This window comes from Nyctereutes procyonoides, unplaced genomic scaffold (genome assembly GCF_905146905.1).
Source record: "Nyctereutes procyonoides isolate TBG_1078 unplaced genomic scaffold, NYPRO_anot_genome, whole genome shotgun sequence".
Classification (NCBI taxonomy): Eukaryota; Metazoa; Chordata; class Mammalia; order Carnivora; family Canidae; genus Nyctereutes; species Nyctereutes procyonoides.
In genome coordinates, this window is record NW_026575044.1 from 10411504 (window position 1) to 10433162 (window position 21659).

The 21659-nt window shown below is 36.7% G+C and overlaps 1 protein-coding gene across 7 annotated transcripts in view; it reads right to left on the reverse strand.

The window, feature by feature from the left end:
• The window catches only part of AHCTF1 (AT-hook containing transcription factor 1), a 77646-nt gene that overhangs the window by 52983 nt on the left and 3004 nt on the right, over positions 1-21659 (reverse strand). For 2 of the 7 annotated variants that reach the window (XM_055324278.1, XM_055324276.1), the window contains exons 2-7: positions 21032-21138; positions 11211-11335; positions 8789-9042; positions 5682-5862; positions 3059-3266; positions 1423-1539 (exon numbers count right to left, since the gene is read on the reverse strand). In XM_055324278.1, the coding sequence (XP_055180253.1) occupies positions 1423-1539; positions 3059-3266; positions 5682-5862; positions 8789-9042; positions 11211-11328 (878 nt within the window). In that variant the 5' untranslated portion in view covers positions 11329-11335; positions 21032-21138. Of the gene's footprint in view, positions 1-1422; positions 1540-3058; positions 3267-5681; positions 5863-8788; positions 9043-11210; positions 11336-16460; positions 16606-21031; positions 21139-21659 lie in introns of those variants that run through there. The other 5 variants (XM_055324275.1, XM_055324274.1, XM_055324280.1 and 2 more) reach the window with 3 other exon arrangements.

Consider the following 21659-nt stretch of genomic DNA (forward strand, 5'->3'; position numbering starts at 1 on the left):
AAATTTTGGGGGTGTGGTGGGGGAGGTGAAAAGTTGTATGTGGATTTCTAATGGCACAAGGGGGTCAGAGTCCCTCTCCCACACTGTTCAAGAATGTGCTGTAGACAGCTCTGAAAACTACTTCAAAAAGGACAAAGGGAAGTGCATACAGTTCACAAGAATTTACAAAAGAAAGTCAGAAACAGAATATTCAGATACCTTTATGATTGTAAGAACAGAGTAGGCACCACTTACAGATAATAACTAAAAGAATCAAGAGTGGTATGGTAAAAAAAAAAAAAAAAAAAAAAGAATGCAGACTTATTCACCAAGTTCCAAAATAAGAGAAAAACACTCCAGAGTTTAGTGTGAGAAATTCAGAGGTTATAAAATACAAAAACTCACATAAAGAATAAAAAATTAATAGAACTTATACTAAGAAGACAGTTCTAGGAGGAAAAATAAACAGAATACAATTGTTTAGATAAAAGTCCCCTTGCATTCCCCACCATTGAGAGCCCTCACAGGGCACATCCCTCCAACTGTTGCCCACACTACACTCAGATGAACAGAAATGGGTTTCACTCAATGAGGGGTAGCCCAAGAGCAGTCTCCATATTTTCATTTTGATATTTTTCCAGGATTGACAAAGTTCAAAGTGGCAAATCAATTCTTTTCCTGACTTACTACAGAGGAAGGCAAGACCAAACCAAGTGGGGACATCTAACACAAAAATCCAAACTGATCACGATTCAGGTCCCTAGAGCCCAAGGCAGAATGGACTTGGGGAGAGAAAGTACCAGGAACCATGCATTACCACCACCACCACAGCATTTATATCACAAGATCAACGGTTTCCCTAATCATTCAAGAAAGAACAAAACCAAAGAAAAACAGAACATCAACGTACTATTCTAACTGAACAAACTTAACTAGTTTGATCAGTTGAAAGATTTCTCATTAGCTTTAACTGGGACAAAATTAGATCTTATGACAGAGAAAAATTAACCAAGTTAATGAAGGAATATACTAAAAAAGGCAAACAGGAGCACCAGGGAGCAGAGTAAGGGTAAATAAAAATGAGAGACGCATACTCAACAGAGAAAAAGAGAAATGAGATTTTTAAAAGTGTAAGAACATTCTTGTGAAAGAATACAGAAGGCCACAAAAGCCGTCTTAAGGCAATAAGGCTGCCCACCCACCTGTACTGGCTTACTATTGGAAATAGCATTCAAACACATCAAACAAGCACAATTTCTTACTGATACCTCAGAATTTACTCAACCACATAGAAAGAATCCTTTAACTTTCAAAATCATTTCAACTACCACTTACTAATTCACTGAATTATCCAAAAAGAGACACTATACATAAAGCCAAAAGAAATTAACTGCTGCCTCATCTTTGACAAGTATTTTTAAAAACCACACGTGTCATGCTTACCTATCTTGTGTTGACTGAACCGCCCACAGGTAACAGCAATTACGAGGATCATTCTCAGGTTCTTGAAAAGTGACTGCATACACGGGGACTCTCCCACCTTCCAGCTGTGTGTAGTACCTGTAACAGGAACAGAAAGTACAACGGTTCCTACTTTTAAATTATAATTGCATGCAAAGCCAATAAAGGGTTCTCATGTGAGGATCTAGGTTAGGGCAACTACCGTTCACAGGATCATCTTATCTTCCAGAACACACAGGGTAGAGGACAGCAAGACAACGGACACAGATAGCACGGAAGGGCCAAAACCATGTACGCGCACATGTACGCATGTAGGAACTAGGCCTTCCTATCAGGGGAGCGTGCACCAGTGTGTATTGCTCCAAGTGAGAGGTACTCAAGAAGAGATGAACATGGACACAACCCTCAATCTCAGCTGCTTGCATGTAGTCAGTTTCCCCATCACGATACCCCAACAAGTGAGAATCTGAAGATTTCCCATAAACCACTTAAAAAGCATAATTAGCCAAGAGTGACAGAGCTAGGGAAAGACTGTAGAAGCCAAGTTCTCCAGGCATTCATGTAGGAGCAATTCAAAGACAAAAGCTGGTGAAAGATTCTCAAGCAAAGACAGTTGAGGTGGGCTTACCCTAGGGAGCTAGTAGGCAATAGCACTGACAACTTCATGACTTAAATACAATAAAGTTTAAAAAAGAATGTATTTTTAAGTCATGTCCACATCCCATGTGGGGATCGAACTCATGACCCCAAGATCAAGAGTCACACTCTTCCAACTAAGCCAGCAGGTGCCCCCCTCAGCAGTTTTAACATCATAAATATTAATTTAAGAGGTGTCAGGGGCACCTGGGGGGTGTCCTTGTTTAAGTGTCTGACTCTTGGTTCTGTCTCAGGTTGTGACCTCAGGGTCATGGGATTGATCCATCAAGCACCACACTCATCAGCATAGAGTCTGCTTGGCAGCTCTACCCCCCACCCCTTCTCCCCCTGGCCCTCTCTGTAAAATTAAGTAAAATCATGAAGAGAGAGAAAAAAAAAAAGTAACAGTAAAGTAAAGTGTTATCAGTAACACTGGGGAAAGTTTAGACAGCATAAAAATTTTAAAACACGGTGACTTTCAAGTAAGTAAAATCATGAAGAGAGAGAAAAAAAAAGTAACAGTAAAGTAAAGTGTTATCAGTAACACTGGGGAAAGTTTAGACAGCATAAAAATTTTAAAACACGGTGACTTTCAACTTTGATTAAAAAAAAAAAAAAAAAGCTTTTCTGGCAGCTGAGAACTAATACTGTTGGCCACTACTTTACACTCATGGTTATAAGGAAAAGTATTCCTGAAAGAATCCATACTGCACAAATATATAGTTTAGAGTCAAGTTTTACTAGTAACTGAAATGCCTTTTAAATGTATACTGAGTCAACCTAAATTCACATGCCAAGTCATTCCTTTCTTGCATTAGGTTATGATTTCATGCAATGAACAATTTCTTCATATTGACTCATTCAATCATTAATCTATCATACCTTTTTCTCTTTTCTTGTGATAATTTCAAAATAGTAATAACTGAGTATGTTATATTTAGAAAGAAACTACCAATAATCAAGAGAAAAAAGTTGTACTTACTCTCTTTTCATGCTTTTCATATTCCAAAGAGCTAGATAACCATCAGAGAAGCCCACGGCGAGCTGGTTCGTCCTGCTGATATAGCGGAGAGCTGACACAGGGGTACCCGACGGGCTCACCAACTGGAAACACAGGTGGCGTCCCTCACGCATCACCGTCTCCCTGATGTGTGGCACTTCAGCCGGGATGCCAGACACAACTTCAAGGTCTAGAAAAACAAGTAAGATTAACAGATGCTAACAACCACAAGAGCAAATGTGTCACCCACTATTCAAGCTGTGGTCAATTAAAATCAGATTAGTGCTAACAAAGCACAATGAACTATAAAATAGCCACCAATATCCAGTTAAATAATCTAATTTTCAAAATACATTTAATTATGTAATTTTTGAAACCCTCAAGCGCATCACAAATATTATCTGAATCACATTTTTAAAAAAGGATCAAACAATTTCCTTAATCACAAACAAAGCTGATGGGTTTCCTTATTCAAATTTAGAACTAAGAACCTAAATGTTCCCCTTAGAGAAATGGCCAGTTCCAGGCCTGGGGCAGAAAATACGCAGGATAAGCCTAGTATATCTTGTGCCAGAAACCTAGGAAGCCTAAGGAGCATCTGTCAGACTACATGAAGGAGCTCTCACTAGTTTAAAATTTTTCTTTCTTTTGAACGTCAATAAACAATAAGTAAAGTAAATGAATGAAAGACATTAAATATGCAAAGCCTCCTGAATTCCTGTCCTCTTCACCTACAAAAGACCTTACTAAACCATTTTAAGTAACTGGGTACTACCTCCTTACTCTGAAAATGAGTACTTGAAGAAATAATAAGCATTTATCCTGCCCTGTCTGTACAGCTTATATTTCAGGGTAAGCAAATAGCCTTAGTTACTGAGAAAATTCTTCTTTAGAGTAAGAGAATTTTAAAATCATCATTTTTGTGTCCCCTAATGAATTAAGAGATTTAGGTAACGATCTCGATAGATGAAACATTTAATTTAAATAGGGTGGTTCAACCTTGGCTCTACTGACACTTTGGGTCAGATAAATCTTTGCTGAGGGGAATGGCCCTCTGCATCACAAGATAGTCAACTGCATCCCTGGCCTCTGTCTACTAGATGCCAGTAGCACCATCACCCTCCAGGAGCAACAACCAAAAGTGTCTCCAAGACATTAAGAAAGATCCCCTGGTTGAGAATCACTGGTACAGACGTTGATGGGAAATGTTAACAAGGAAGGATCATGGTGTCATCATCTGAATCCACTGATCACTAAAGATGAAATAAGACACTATGTGCCTCCTGATGTGATACAATACACCATGTCCACCACTGCCGGAAGTGCCCTTGCCAAATGTCACATCTGAATCTAATCAAAGCTAACTTGCATTTGCAGAAAATACAAAATGTAAACGATACCACATAAAACCACCCTAAAAATTCCAAAATGTGGGGCAGTCTCTCAGATAAACTAATTTCTTAAGCAAGTCAGTAGTACTAAAAAGATCTTCTATAAAATTCCATCAAAACTATTTAATTCCTCTACCAATTTTCTATGAAGAGTAGTTAAAGCATATCTAATATCCTCTAAGTTCATTTTTAGTTGTTATTTCTGCTAGTCAAGTCTTTTCATTTAAATTTTACCCAAGGTTAATCAGTCAGATCTTTGTACATAACAAATTTTAAGACAGTTTTTATCACTGGATTTTTCTTTTCCTTAAGTGTCCATGTGGCCTTAATTTTTGCCAAATCAAATTTTCTCAAGGCATATTTTACAGATTTAAAATTTTGTTCAGAAATCTAATTTGGTTCTCAAATTTCTGGTTAAATTCAATTTTTACTACTTGCAGTTTTAAGCAGTTCTACGCACTAACAATTTTTATTAGTTATGCTCATTATAAATTGGGATAAAATAATGATCATCTGTTTCTTAGCTGATCCACTGAAAAACATATTCTACTACAGGACTGCTTCAAATATCAAGAAGGTCCTCAAGATCAAATGGTCCTTTCCTGAAACTTCATAATGCATACTTTTAAAAAAGATTCTATGTATTTATTCAGGAGAGACACACAGAAAGAGGCAGAGACACAGGCAGAGGAAGAAGCAGCAGGCTCCTCACTGAGCAGGGAGCCTGATGTAGGACTTGATCTCAGGACCCTGGGATGTTATTTTGTGAAATAAAACCTTTGATTACTGTGTTATTTCCTATTACATTACCTTATTTCTAACTTATCTTACTGTAACCACATAATCAGCATGCCAAAAACACTATGTTAGATGCTACACAACTGGATAATTTTATACTGTCCAATAAAGATAAAGGTTTTCTAATACCTTCAGCCCTTCTAGCATATACTTAATAACAACTATTTTTCAAGTGTATCTAAAAAAAGAAATCAAAATCTCTTTCAAGACTTACTTTAAATATATGAACACCTTGTCAATAAAATAGAATAACTCATGTGAAAAGTATCCACAATGCCCAAAACAATAATAGGTCCCGACAATAAAAGAAACAAAGACATACAGCTTCTATATAAAAAATTTTCAGTATTTAAAAATCAAACAAATCCATTATACCAGAATATTCAGGTGCTCAGTTTTGGGTTTTAAACAATTACCTGATGCCTCTAATTCATTCTGACTGCATGACATGTCATCCAAACACAGGTCAATAAGAAGGATCTGTCCAATATCAGTCACCACTGCTGCCACACCAAAAAGCCACCGCAGGCTTGGGTGCAAATGCTGTGTGCTTGCACTGGCTCCTCCATGACTAACTATAGGTTCAATTGCTGTCACCTAGAAAGCAGAATATAGCATTTGTTTTTCTTATACAAAGTGAGAAAATAGAATTAAAAAACACAACAAATTTTAAGGTTAAAGGTTATTAGTTATCATGGATTTAAAACATTTTCTAATATAAATTTGCATCTGATACTTGTAAATCTGAATAACATAATGAAATCTTCAGATAAAATAGAAATGACACCATTATTTCAATACATAACAAATCATGCAGTTGGAATAACTGATGTTTACTGAAAGCTTACTATATGCCAGGCCTTGTGCTAATTGGTTCCTGTGATGTTCATGATAACCCTGGATATTGGATCATATATAATTCTATCTATGCAAAGATGAAACCACCCTGAAGCTTAGCAAGTTTAGCTGGGGTTATTCAAGTCACACAGACATTAAGTGTAAAACTCAAACCTAGATTTTTCTCTTCAAAGCTCTCAACCAGCTACTCCATGATCAGATAGCCTCTTCTCCTAAAGAAGAGTAAAAATAAATAATTCAAGAAAAATTTACTGTTTACTCTTTAAAAATAAAAGTCCTGTTTATGCCTTAAAGCCTGAAGAGGTCTAACCTTCTTTATAATGGACTTCAGGCTTTGGCCATGCCTGGATCACAGACATTTACCAAGAACTTAAATTATTAAAAAAAAAAAAAAAAAAAAATCGTACTGTAGCTAATTATGGAGTTATGTTTTTATCCCTTTCTCTCATAAGTCAAATTGTAAATGTCTGTACATTTAAAATAATATAATCATATATTATAATAATCTGTATTTTATACTCAGCTTTCCTTCTATTTCCCCTAATTCACAAGAATTAGGTATGATATATGATAAGTGAGTAAGTAGTGACTTCTACTATAATACTGATGAGTGTCCTAAAAAGTAAAGAGGAAATTTATTATCAATGGCTTATGTGTTAATATGAGTAAAGTTTGTTTCAGGCTTAATTTATTACCACAGACAAAAATCTGGCTTTGTCTATACTTCATTGGTACACAAGATATTCTACAGTGTTTCTAATTCTGAAAGCTGTAATTTCATGGACTGCCTACCTTTTCTAAATAATGCAATAATGTCTATAAATACTAGAGCACAGTCTCTCCAATTCCCTAAGACAGGGGTTCAGAAATCTATCTCAGTTTGCAGCCCTCGTACAAATACTCTATGAATTAATTGATAATGATACCTTAGTTAATTTTAAAATAGGCAGTAAAAAGCAAATTTAAGAGGGAATACTGTGCCTAAGCCAAAAAAAAACAACTAGTTAACTAAACTTCTATGGAAGGTATCTATCACTAGTCTCCCAATCCTTCCCTTCTATAATCCCTCTTCCATGTGATATCAATCATCCATGCACTGAGCAATCAACTTATCTAAACTCTTGTTCCTTCTCAATTACTCTTAACCAAATGATCAACAGGTCCTGTCCATGTCACCTCCTGAATATATTCTGAATCTGTCCCATCCTCTCCGTTTCTAGGGTCATTTTCCTGGTTCATCTCACCACCATTTTCTGCCCAAACTACTCCAATCCAACAAAATTTTTACACTAGAGTTCTGCTTTAAACTTAAAATGACTTTACCAGACTTCAGGCAGGAGGTCACTAACTGCAAACAGGGCCATTTATTATCTCAATCCTCAGTATTTCCAGACCCCACCTCTGCCTTCCCCTCTCCAAAGCCATTCCAAATAAGCCCAGTTTCCAAATGTTCCATATACTGTGACTTCTTATATGCTGGTCTCTCTTCCTAAGCTGTCCAACCTCCTGAGTAGAAATTATCCAGGTGTTTCCATGTTTCATTGCTGAGTTAATCAAAATACTATATATACGCTGTAAACTTATTACCTGTCTTCTCTCCCTAGATTATCAGCTTTTTCAATAGCATGGACCAAGTCCTATTTATCTACTTATCTCCAAAATTTAGCACATAGCTTGATCTATAGTAAGCACTCAATAAACCACTAAATTAATTCTGCCTTTAAAATCTGCTCTGGCAAGTACAGATTTTAAAGTACAGGCTATAAATCTCTTTGACCCCTACATATCCCTGAGTCAGCTTCCTCAAACTGCAAAAATATAGTATTTTGACATTTACCTCCCTTTTAACTTTAAAAATTAGTCTATGACCACAAAATACATTTATATGCATGTATATGTTCTTGTTTGTATGCTATATATTATTTGTATATTGCTTATATAGTCTATATTGTATATTGTTTACATTATAGTATACTTGTTACTTTTTTCCCACACTATGTACAGAGAGAATTCTATTCTTACATCATTTTGTATTTATGTGTGTGTGTATATTCGTTAAGTACATAATTTTTTCTTACCATGAATGGAAGAGCAGGAATAAACCTGCTGGAGAAACAACCTGAATTAAAAGTCCTTCTATACTTACTACTGGTTAAGATGTTTGGTATATGGAAAGCATACATATATTAGAATTAATAAATGGTGATTATAAATGAATCTATTTAAGTATTATTCAAATCTTAAAAAACACTGAAGACATATTTTCCATGTTGTTTCAAGGCTACAGTCTCGAAAAAACAAAAAATGCCATACTAATGAGTATAATAATATTTTAATACAAACTTTCAGTGTCCTCAAAAAACACACCTGAAGATAAGACTCACGATACTTTTCATCTGAAAGAGTATTAGAGCACTTGACATTAACACCTACCTTTACTTTGCAATTTTCTAACCAAGAATAAGAAAGTTCTATTTTAAACATTATTTTGATAACATGCTATCTTTAACTTATTTTGAACTTTTAATGAAAAATAACACAATGCCATAAAAGTAAACTGTGAAAAGTCACCGAGCTATACATTTATAAAGTGAACACACCTGTGTAATTAGCAGGGGTTCAGGTATGAAAAGTAGCATGTTCACATATCTTAGACAATACCTACCCTCCCAGGAAGAACAACTGCTTTAACCACTCTGGATACACCAAGGTCGTAAAGACAGAGAACACTCCCCTCTGCTTCTTCCAATCCAATTAACAATCCAACTCTCTTCTGCCAAGAGAATTCCTTCATAGCTAGGATTATAGGAGGCTGTTGATTCACTCCATTGAATCTATATGCAGACAACCGCTCTCCTGTTAGAGAGTGTACTACCTCAAGATGTTGACCACAAGCCAGGCAAGCAAGTCCTCTTCTCCCTAAAGGAAAGGAAAAAAAAAAAAAAAAAAAGAAGGCAAAAAATTGTGCTTATTTTAATACCGTATGTACACCACACAAATAAATAGAAGTTAGATCTTTTACATACTTAATACATAGCTCATTATATATAACTTTATGTATTATCTCCAAAGTGAAATCTAAGCATTTATAGAAAAGAGTGGTCCAAACTAGTAAAATGCATTAAAGAACCTCAATAATAAAGTAACCACTCAGTAAAGGTACCATGCTACATGGTACCTTCATATACACTATAAAAAACAGATCTCATTTATTCCTTGTCACACTTCAATACAAAGATAATTTTAGCTAAACTTTCATACAGTTAAATAACTTGTTCAGTGATGTATGGCTACAAGGGCGCCTGGGTGGCTAAGTCAGTTAAGTGTCTGCCTTCAGCTCAGGTCATGATCTCAGGGTCCTGGAATTGAGCCTGGAGTCAGGCTTCTCCCTCTCCCTCTGCCACCTATCCTAATCATGCTCTTTCTAATAAATAAATATAATCTTAAAAAACAAAAAAGCATGTATGGCTACAAATACCAGAGCCATAAGCGCATCACTAGTCTAACTCCAAAATTCACACTTTCACTGTGTCATACCTCAACAATTAAACCAGGTGCTCTGGGGCTCATGAAATGGAACACATGATCCTATTCCTGAAAAATTCAAACTCTAATTTAGAAAACATAACTAATACAACAATAAATACCAGAAGCCCTTCTTCACCCCTTACTAGTCATATCTGGATTTTTAAGTACACAATGTAAATAACTGGAGGTTTTTAAGCAGTCTGATTTATATTTTTAACTTACTCCAGCTGCTAACCAGGAAATGGACAATGAGGGGGAGCACAGGGTCCAAGCAGGAAGAGAATACCTTCTACCTGGTCAGTGACCATGAATAAACAGAAGTGGATTGACTAGAGATTCATCTTAGAAGCCTACAAGGATCTGCTTATTGACAGAAAATAGATATGGGGAGGGAAATAATCAAGAACAGACTCAAATTTTCCCTTGAGCAGCTAAGATGGTTAACTTTTCAATTTGTAATGTCTCCAGTACATCCAATACACAGCTAGTCATACTATGTTACAGCTAAGGGAGGCTACATAGTTTAAGGAAATAGCATGGCACAATGGAGACCTCAAAAGCCAAAAGCGCAAAGACCACTTTCACCATTTGCTATCTGTATAACTGGGATATTTGATTCTTAGCTACACAAAACAGTAAGGGCCTACTTAGAATTCGGAGTCTAATACCTCAATGAAAAGTTGTTACAGTGCCTTGCACTGTTACTACTTTTAACATTCAACAGGGTAGCATTGTAACTAGCTAAATGACATGTTTTGCTGTCTACCTTCTAGGATAGATGGTGTGAAATTCGTTTTCAGAAAAGTCTTTTACAAGATCTCTCACTAAACTAAAATCCATAATTTAATGGATACTCTAGTATAGTTTACTGCTGCATTACATAATCAAACTATACATTAAGGTCTTGTTCAGATGAATAGAATTAAGAAACAAGACGTTCTGAGTATTTTGTTACTACCTAGGGCCCTACAATCAGATTTTTCTATTCATAATGACTAGATTCTAATCCAAACTCAACACCAAAGAACTTACTGATTATAAAGAAATAATAGGAGCACCTGGGTGGCTCAGTTGGTTGAGTGTCTGACTCTTGATTTCGGCTCAGTATGACCTCAGGGTCGTGAGATGGAGCCCTGCATCAGGCTCTGCACTGGGTGTGGAGCCTGCTTGAGATTCTTTCCCGCCCTCTCTCTGTTCCTCCCTCCCTCCCCCGCCCCAGGCTGGTGCATACAAGCACACATTCTTAAAAAAAAAAAAAGAAAAAGAAAAAACAGCTGTGTATTATTTTTACTTTCTAAATATAAATATCCAATACTAAAAGATACAAAGTCTACAGTATTTTTAATTAAGAAAAATGAATAACTATGCCAAAATTCACTGAAAATGTATTCTAGAGTATACAAGTGTTCTTACTTATGTAGCTATAGAGGTTTTATATTTATATAAGACCACCATAACCAAGTATTGCTTTCTTTTCCTCCCACATTAAATCACAATACATGCTCATTATTATCTTACAAATCAATCAAATCAGTAAATTTTCAGCAACATTATTATACCTGCAGCAATCTTTCCATGAAGCACAGATTCCACTGTTACTTCATCTTCGAGGGCCTGAAGACTCACTTCTGGCAAGGGCAGAAGACCACTAGTCACTTTTGCTGTTAAGCCTCGCATACTTTCACTGTAAGTATTTTTAAAAGATAACATTATTACGATATATTTATACTATAATATACTTGATTATCTCTAGCCAGAAAAAAAAAAGCCACCACACAAAAATAAGTAAGCTAAATCTAAAAACTGATCATAAAACACATTTTATGTGCTTCTGGGTCTGAGGTACTCCCTCCTAAGAAAGTATTTCCCAACTGCCTTAGGAGAGTGAGGATTTATTAAGCCAGATGTTCTAAGGATATACGTGATTCCCTAGATTATTTGAAAACTGGTATAATTAATCTTACTGCCTGACCTAATCTCAAAGAACACTTCACACATAAACAGGAAAAACAGCCATTCTGGAAAAATTACTCCTACAGTAAAAGGGGAGAAAGTCCATAAAAATGTCCAAATACACAGTAACCTCAGGAATTGAGTCTGGGACATGTCTTTAACTAGACAGAAGAAGAAAAATAGAAATTTATCTTTTACTTCCAATATACATAAGATTAGATTCCTGGAATGACCCATCTATTGTAAACAACCAAAAATGATGGTTAAAATTCTTTTTGAATGAGTTGGTAAAGCCAAATGTGAAGACCATAGGAATTTTGGGAGACTCTAGCTGGCTTGGGCCTCAAGGGTTGGTTATTAAATCTAGTGTGGGGACTCTGATTTTGTTTTGAGACTCTTGAGATGCAGAGAGGCAGGAGATAAAGCTAAGGACTAAGAGAGCCAAGGCAAGCTAAGAGTCTCCTCCCCACCCCATTGAACTCCATAAGGCTATACCATCAGCATAAAAATCAGTGAGAGAAGCACACACTGTGCAGGATAGGAGCAATAATGCTGCCCATTTTGACCATGCCTAGTCAGAAAATTTCCCTTCATACAAACTGGTAGCCAGAATTCAAGTTATGTTATCTGAAAACACTCAGGGAAGAATTTTTTATAAATTATTCTCAGGTTCGTAATGCTCCACACAACCCACAGACACCAGTAAATATTCTCTGGAACCTCAAAGGGTTCTCAAAGATGAAATGCCAAAGAAAATGACTCACAGTCAAAATAACAAACTATTATAGCAAGGATACTATGATCAACAGACAGCAGAATCAATTTATCAAAGTTTTCAGATATTGAAAATTACCAGAGAACAGAAAATATGTTTTACATGGTAAAAAACAATAATAATAATAAAGATCTAAATTGCTAATGAGGAAGAAACCTTAAAATGGTCAAGTAGATTTGAAAAAATAGCAGAACTTGCATAATGAAAAATTAAGTAAAATTTAGAACTCAACAAGAAAAAACCCTCAATGAATAGTAAGAATTACAGCACATGGAACAGTATGGACAAATGTCAGGATATAATAATAAACAATAAAAGGAGCAAAAAAACCCTGCAGAATGATTACATTTATATAAAGTTTAAAAGGCTATAAAAACTAAGCAAAATAATATCTAAGAATATAAACATTTATAGCAAAACTTGAATGAAACAAGGAAACAAACATGAAAATTGTAATAGTAGTTACTTGGAGAGGAGGGAAAGGGGCTGGAACAGAGAGGCATACAAAACTTGTTGGTGAGAAAACAGGTAGGTATTCACTGCATTGTGATTCTTTATAACTTACAAATATTCTTTGGCCTCCACTCAACAAACAGTTCTCTTGTACCTAAAGTCAACAAAAACAAACTAAAAAAAAAAAAAAAAGTAATATAGCATACTATAGTAATATAGCATACTAGCCTCAAAACTTTTTCAGAATGTAGGACAGAGAGACAAAGAAATTTAAGTATTTGAAAGTTATAGCAAGAGAAGAGGGGCGCCTGGCTGACTCAGTCAGTGGAGCATCAGACTCTTAATCTCAGGGTTGTGAGTTCAAGCCTCATGATGGGTTTAGAGATTACTTAAAAATAAAATCTTAAAAAAAATGTATAGGTAAGAAAGGGAGAAGATCTTACATGTTTACTCAGAATCTCTCAAAGCATAATACTAAATAGTAAAGAAGGAGCAATATTCTAAGATATTTCCTAGATTTGTAGACACACAAATTCTCAGAAATCAGAAAGACCAGTTAATCCCTAGGTAGAATAAGTAAAAATGCCTTTTTGACAACAGCAGAAGCCAGAAGTCTGGAATATCTCAAAATTCTACGCAAAAATAGCTGTCAACACATAATTACATATCACTGAAATTATCCTTAAATGTGAAATACCTTTTTAGAAAAAACAAAAACAGAGTTTACCACAAATAAACTCTCCCTTAAAGGGCGTTTTAAAGGATGATAGAAGGCGTCAGGTACAATAGAGATCAGACAGAGGTCTGAAATACAAAAAGAGCTCCAGGTATCCACAGTGGGGTCCCCTGAACCTTCCTATGATCCATGTAAGGGTGGAAGGAAACTACCAGAGGCCAAGGAATGAGTCACAGGAGAAACAATCCCCAAAGCTCACACGAGGCCAGGAGTAGCTCCAGAATGGGAAAACAAAACAAAAAACCCTCATAATACATGAGGCACTCAGTTGAGTACTCAGAAAGGTATTGACTGCTTCAGCAGTGGGGGGAAAAATTAACTCTGTCTAAAGGCCATTCTGGTTCATCCGAAAAAGCTTCTAAAGAATAAAACTGTTTCCAAATGACTTAGCTGCACCCCAGAAGGAGGCTCAAGAATATGAAAGTGAAATTCACAGTGCATTGGCATCCAATCAAAAATTGTCAGGCATGCAAAAGAAGCAAAATATATATGCCCCATAATAATAATAAAAAAAAACCCAACCAACAGAAACAGACCTAGAAATGACACAGAAGTTAGAATTAGTAGATGAGAACATTAAGTGAATTAGTTTAGGTATAATCCCTATGTCCAAGATAATAGGGGAAAGCATAAGCATGTTAAGACCAAAAAAAAAAAAAAAAAAAAAGGCCACATCAAACATCTAGAAGTGAGAAATACTAAATGGGATTCATAGACACAGAAAGCACCACTGGGCTTAAACATCCACAGTAGAAACAGTCTAAAATGAAGCACAAAGAGAAAAAAGACTGGGGCAGAAAGGAAAAGAACAGATCATCAATGAGTTATGGCACCATATCAAGTGCCCCAATATAAAACCGCAATCTCAAAAAAAAAAAAAAAAAAACGCAATCTCCAAAAAAAGAGGACAGAAATATTAATTTTTTTAAATTAATAGGACACACACAGAGAGAGAGAGAGAGGCAGAGACACAGGAGGAGGGAGAAGCAGGCTCCATGCTGGAAGCCTGACATGGGACTCGATCCTGGGACTCCAGGATCGTGCCCTGGGCCAAAGGCAGGCGCTAAACCGCTGAGCCACCCAGGGATCCCGGAGGACAGAAATATTTAAAAACTAATGGCCAAATTTGATGAAACTAAACCATTTAGGGGGTCAATAAATCTCAAGCACAAGAAACTGAAGAAATGCCATCAAAATACATATAGTCAAGGGACAAAGAGAAAATCATAAAAGTATCACACTGCCAAGAGGAACAAGAATGACCAAGAGACTTCTCATGGAAAATTATGCAAGTCAAACTGGTGAACAATGTATTTTAAGTTTGGAAAGGAAAAAAAAAAAAAAAGGCTGTCAACCTAAATTCTAGACCCAGTGAAAATATCCCTTAAAAATGAAGGCAAAACAAAGACATTTCAGACATATGAGAGTTAAAAAGATGGTCACCAGCAGATATGGACTAAGGGAATGTTAAAGAAATTCCTTCAGGAAGAAGGGTATTTTGAACTGAATGAAAATGAAAATATGACATACTAAAATTTGTGATGCAGCCTAAAGCAATGCTTATAGGGAAATTCATAACACTAAATGTCTATAAGATCTCCTATCAGTAACCTAAGCTTCCAACTTAAGAAACTAGAAAAGGAACAAATCAAACCCAGAAGCACCAGAAGGAGGGAATAAAAGCTGAAGTTAATAAAACAGAAAAATCTTAGTTAAAAAAAAAAAAACAAAACGGTGAAATCAAAAGCTGGTTCTTGGAGAAGCTTAAAAAAAAAAAAATCAACATAGAATAATAAATGAATGAAAGCCAAGAGACCAGAGACTGAACTATTCCACTTACAACAAAAATGACATTTCAAATTGCTGTGAAAATTATACCATTTGAAAAATAAATTTTTAATAATATCCTGAGATAATTTAGCCATCCCTGCTGGGCAGGAAAACAAAACAAAACACAAAAAACCATAAAAGCTCCTCCTCAGTATGATACAGAAATGGGAAATTATACATGGATAAAAGATCTGAAGGCAACCCCCTACCCCAAAGAGTGGTGAGGGAGAGGAGGCTATAATCTATGAAGCAACTTTTATGTTCTGGGCATTAACCAGACTTTTAAATCTTCAGGTAAAATTGATGCCATGTCTGTCCTATGGTTTCGGGCACCCTGTCTCATCTCTGTATCACTGGTCCCACCATTCTGAGAAGCACAGCATATAACACTGCTTTTTGAGGAAAAAAACTGCTTCAGTGGCTAACCCCAAAAGAGGATGTTGAAGGTGAAAATTGATATGAAAATTAAAACTTTCAGAGCAGGGGGTACACAATCAACTCAAAAAGAAAACTCAAGGGACAAGAATCATGATGTCAGAGGGTGCACAGAGTCATTTGACGTAATCACTAAATTCCAAATATAAATTCCAAAAACTTTAAATTGTAAAAGAACAGCCTAATGTGAGGAAAACCTTAAAAGGTAAAATTTATATAAATCCACCACTAATCTAAAATAAAAGGAAGTATGAGCGCCTGGCTGTCTCAGCCAGTAGAACATGCAACTCTTCATCCTGGGGTTCTAGCCCCATGTTGGGGGTAGAATCTCCTAAAATAAAATAAAAGGAAGTAGAATTTTTGTAACAATTTAATCCTGAATTTACCAGTGGGTAATTTTTATTACTCTTCTGTTACCTTACATCAAAATAAAGTCAACAAATGAGTATCTATTGCATTAACCCATCAGAAACAGAGCCCAGAGCTGTGTAGACTATAGGCTAAAGCACCCTTTTATGCTTTCAGGGGTTAAAAGCTTCCAAGTACATTGTATCCAGGTATTTTTTAAAAATTTCTTCTTTAAATTTCTGGTTGACCCATTCATTCTTTAGTAAGATGTTCTTTAACCTCCACGGATTTGTGGTCTCTCCAGTGTTTTTCTTGTGATTGTCTTCAAGTTTCTTAGCGCTGTGACTGGAAGAGCGCCTGGCTGGCTCAGTTGGTGTGACTCTTGATCTCAGGGTCGTGAGTTTAAACCCCATGTTGGGTGTGGAGCCTACTTAAAAAAACAAAAACAAACAAACAAAAAAAAGACAGCGTTGTGATGGACAATACCCATGGTATGATCTCAATCATCTTTTTTAAAAAAAGAAAAAGAGAGAGAGAGGGAAAGCGTGCAGGAGTTGGGATGTAGGGGCAGAAGGAGAGAGAGAGAGAGAGAGAGAGAGAGAGAGAGAGAATCTTAAGCAGGCTCCATGCCCAGCGCAGGGCTTGATCTCACAACCCTGAGATCAAGACCTAAGCTGAGATCAAAAGTCGGATGCTTAACCGACTGAGCCAGCCAGGCACCGCTGATCTCAATCTTTTGTACTTGTTGAGGCCTGGTTTGTAACCTAGCATGTGATCTATTCTGGGGAATGCCCCATGTGCGCTTGAAAAGAAAGCATATTCTGCTCCTTTAGGATGAAATGTTCTTAATAGATCAGTTAGGTCCATCTAGTCCAGTGTGTCATTCACAACCACTATTTCCTTGATTTTCTGCTTAGATTGCTGTAAGTGGGGCATTAAAGACCCCTACCATTATTGCATTTTTATCACTGAGTTCCTTTATGTTTGTTAAGACTTGTCTTAAATATCTGGGTGCTCCCAAGTTGGGGGCATAAAGATTTATAATTGTTAGTTCTTCTTGCTGGATAGACCCCTTTATTATGATATGGTGCTCTTCTTCACCTCTTGTTACAGTCTTTAGTTTAAAAGACTGATAAAAGGATAGCTACTTTAGCTTTCTTTTGATGTCCATTAGCAATGATAAATGGTTCTCCATACTTGCTTTCAATCTGCAGGTGTCTTTAGGTCTAAGATGAATCTCTTATAGGCAGCATATAGATGTTTTTTTACTCCATTCTGAGACCCTATGTCCTTTGATTGGAGGATTTAGCCCATTTACATTCAGAGTAAGTATTGACAGATGTAAATTTAGTGCCATTGTATTACTTCTTAATCTGTAACTGGACATTTTCTGTTCCTTTCTAGTCTTTGGTGCTTTTGGTCCTTCTTTCTCAAAGAATCCCCTTCAATATTTCTTGTAGAGCTGGTTTCGTGGTCACAAACTTCTTTAGTTTTTCATCTGGGAAACTCTATCTCTGCTCCTGTTCTGAAAGACAGTCTTGCTGGATAGAGTATTCTTGGCTGCCTATTTTTCTCATTCAGCACCTTGAACATATCGTGCCCCTCTCTTCTGGCCTGCCAAGTTTCTCTGATTAGATCTACTGCCAATTTTGTAGATCTTCCCTTATTAAATTAGGGACTTTTTTCCCCTTGCTGCTTTCAGGACTTTTTCTTTATATTTTGCAAATTTAACTACAATGTGTTTTGGCATTGGTGTGCCAAACTGCGAAAGCAGTTTCATTGATTTTGATACGACTTCTCTTTTCCTCCTGGATTTGGAGGTCTGTTTCCTTCCCCGAATTAGCAAAGTTTTCAGATATAATTTTCTCAATAAACCTTCTGCCCCCCTCTGCCCTCTCCTCTTCTTCTGAGACTCCTATGATATGAATGTTATCATGCTTTATGGAGTCACTGAGTTCCCTATGTCTATCTTCATGATCCAATGTTTTTCTTTCTCTGTTCTTTTCAGCTTCATTATTTTTCATAATTTTATCTTCTATGTCACTTATTCGTTCCTCTGTTTCTTCCATCTTTGTCATCATATCCAATCAGGTTTGAATCTCAGTTATAGCATTTCATTTCAGCCTGACTAGTTTTTAGGTCTTTTATTTCTATAGTGAGGGACTTCCTGGTGTCTTCTATGCCTCTCTTAAGCCCAAATAGTATCCTTATGAATGTTCCTTTAAATTCTGGCTCAGGCATATTACTTCTATCTGCTTCAACAGCTCCCTGGCCACGACCTTTTCTTCTTTTTTGGTGGACGAATTCCTCCATCTTGGCATTCTGTCTAAGCCTCTGTCTTCAGTGTGTTAAGAAAGCTCCTCTGTTTCCTGCTCCTGAGAGTAATGACTTTATTAAGAAGAAGTCATATACCATCTAGGGACTGACACTTCAGGAAGTGTCCTGGTGTGTCCTGTATGTACTGTGCTGCTGGTGTTTTGGCTGCTCGTTCCCTCAAGTCAGTCCTCTGCAGAGTTTCTCCTTGCCTGCAGTGGGCACTGTTTGGACCTTGGCCAGAGTGTGGCGAGTTTTAACTAGGTGTGCTCTGCTCTGCTTGTTAAGAGACCCGATGCTATTTCCACTGGAGCTGAAGCTTTGCAACACTCAATAGTCAGCAGATGTGGTATATGCTTGCTTGGCCGGGGCGGGAGCTCACTATCTGGTTCTCAAGCACACTTGCAGCCCAACTTTTCTGTAAAAGTACTTGTCCTAAGTTGATCCATGAACTTCTCTCTGCTAGGCCCAGTCACAAGTCTATAACACAGATAGACTTCTGTACAGGTACATCCAGGGTGCAGCCATACATCTCCAAAGCTCCACTTTGGAGATGCCACTTCTGCTCTAGCTGATGCCTTCCACCTCAGGCCGGTAACAAGATGGTTTGCAGCCACTTCAATACCATGCATCCAAGCACACCCAATATAGCAACCACAAGTACACTGTCCTGTCACCAGGTACCAAGATCTGTCCTGTGGCCAGGTATTTCCACAAAAGGTTAATATTATAACGTTTAGTGCTATCCTTAGACATTTAGAAATTAAAGACTCTAAAACATTGAATCTTTGAGGCTGCTAATTTCCTTAGTGATCCTGTTTAACTTCCCACATTCAGTGGATAATCAGTTTTTCAACTGAGTCTATTTCTTAATTCATTCAACCAATACTAAATGCTTATTGTATGCTAAAATACTGGATGTATTTTACTGGATGTAAAATACTGGAAATGCTGAAACCATAGATTCCTCCTAAGTGCTCCTCTATCTTCATCTCCCCCACTTCCCTCTTTATTCAATTGTTTCTTAGGATTAGGATAACAATTATAATTCACTTCTTGGTCCTGCAAGTTTAGACTCAGTTTCTACATAACTAAAGGAATTTACCCTTTAGTTCCACCAGAATTAGAGCAGTGTTTCTCTAACTTCCATAACACTGATGCCTGTTTCAAGAGGAAAAATAATTTCTCAAAGCACTTAGTATCTGAGAAACAAGAAGTCAAACAAAACAATAACCGCAGGTTCCATCCAGAGTACTAGAAAAGACACGAACTTTGAGTTAAAATGGCTTTAAGTCCAGGTTCTACCACTAACTAGTACACGTAATGTTGAACTTCTATACTTTGTCTTCACGTCACATCTAAGCTTCTAAGAAAATGTGAATACCTAGCTCTCCAACTCTTTCTTAGCTTATCATGGTGCCTGGCACAAAAGAATTCAAAAAAGTGTTCAGAGAATGAAAGAAACTTTTTCAAATCCCCACATTAGCCTTTGAATCAATAGGGCAAAAATTGGCTTCAAGACCTTTCAAATCACAAATTTACAGTATGAATTTTAACATTTTAAGCACATCAAAAAGAACTTTTAAAAATTATACTATTACAACATCTCATATAGACGTGTATGTTCACAGATATACATTAAACAGCTATGCTCAGTATTGTACAATATTAAGTAGAGTTCCAGCCTTTATGACAGGTCAGCAACTGCAACCTCTGAAAGTTTCAATTCCTTCTCAAAGTCTAGGTAGGCAGAGCAGGACACTGTGCTAGCTGCCAATGAAATAAAAAATTTGTTCATCTTCTTGATAAAGCAGATAAAGCTTGATAAAGATAGATTATGTCACTCCCTTCTGAAAACCCTTCAATGATTCCCTACTGCTCATAAAAACCAACATCCTCAGCCATGGGCAATGAAGAAGGTCCTCCACAAATCTGGCATCTCCAGACTATCTTTACAGTACTGTCCTCCAAAACCATCATCAGTTTGCTATTGCCTAGGACATTCATTCTTTTATGCTTATCCCCCTTCCATGTCTATCTGCCAAAATCCCATCCATCAAAGACTAACTTCCCAGGGCAATCTGGGTAGACCCATTCTTTCCCATTTAATCTTATCTCTGAGCTCACTCCTTTCCACCTTTAGGTTAGCAATCATAAATATTATTTTTGAAACTTGTTCCTTGTGTTTGCCTGTAATTCCCCCCTATAATATGAATTCCTTAAGGCAAAAATCGTATCTTGTCCCTGTGAATTCCAGAGAATCACAATGCCTTGCAAGTAATAGATCTAAAACACAGTAAATTCGGACAGCAAAGATACTAGCAGGAAACAGAAATAGACACGTTAAACAAATAAGATCAATTTTTAAAAACTCAATATTCTTAAAATCCAGCAAGAAAACAACCCAATTAAAAAATGGCCAGAGACCTTAGCAAACACTTACTAAATAAGATACACAGATAACAAGCACATAAGAAGCTCCATTTCATATATCAACACAGAAATTCATATCAAAGCAATGAGACACCACTGCACACCTTTTAGAATGGCCAAAATCCGGAACACTGACACCACCAAATGCTGGTGAGGATGTGGAGCAACAGGAACTCGCCTTCACTGGTGGGGATCCAAAATGGTACGGCCACTGTGGAAGATAGTTTGGCAGTTTCTTTCAGAACCAAACATATTCTCACCATATGATCCAACAATCCTACTTCTTAGTTATTTACTCAAAGGAGTTGGAAACTTGCATCCACACACAAAAAAACTGCACACAGATGTCATCAGAGCTTTTCCTCCTAACTGTTGAAACTTGTAAACAATTGACATGTCCTTCTGTAGGTGAACAGCTAAATAAAAGGTAGAACATCTAGACAATGTACTGCTAAAAAGAAATGAGCAAGGGGCACCTGGCTGACTCAGTAGGTAGAGCAGGTAACTCTTGATCTCTGGGTCTTGACATGACACTGGGCATAGAGAGTACTTAAAATTAAAAAAAAAAAAAAAAAAAAAAGCTTTACAGAAGAAATGAACTATCAAGCCATGAAAGAACATGGAGGAATTAGAAAAATTATTATTAAATGAAAAAAGCCAATCTGAATAGGCTACATACTGCATGATTCCAACTATGTGACATTCCGGAAAAGGCAAAACTACACAGACAGT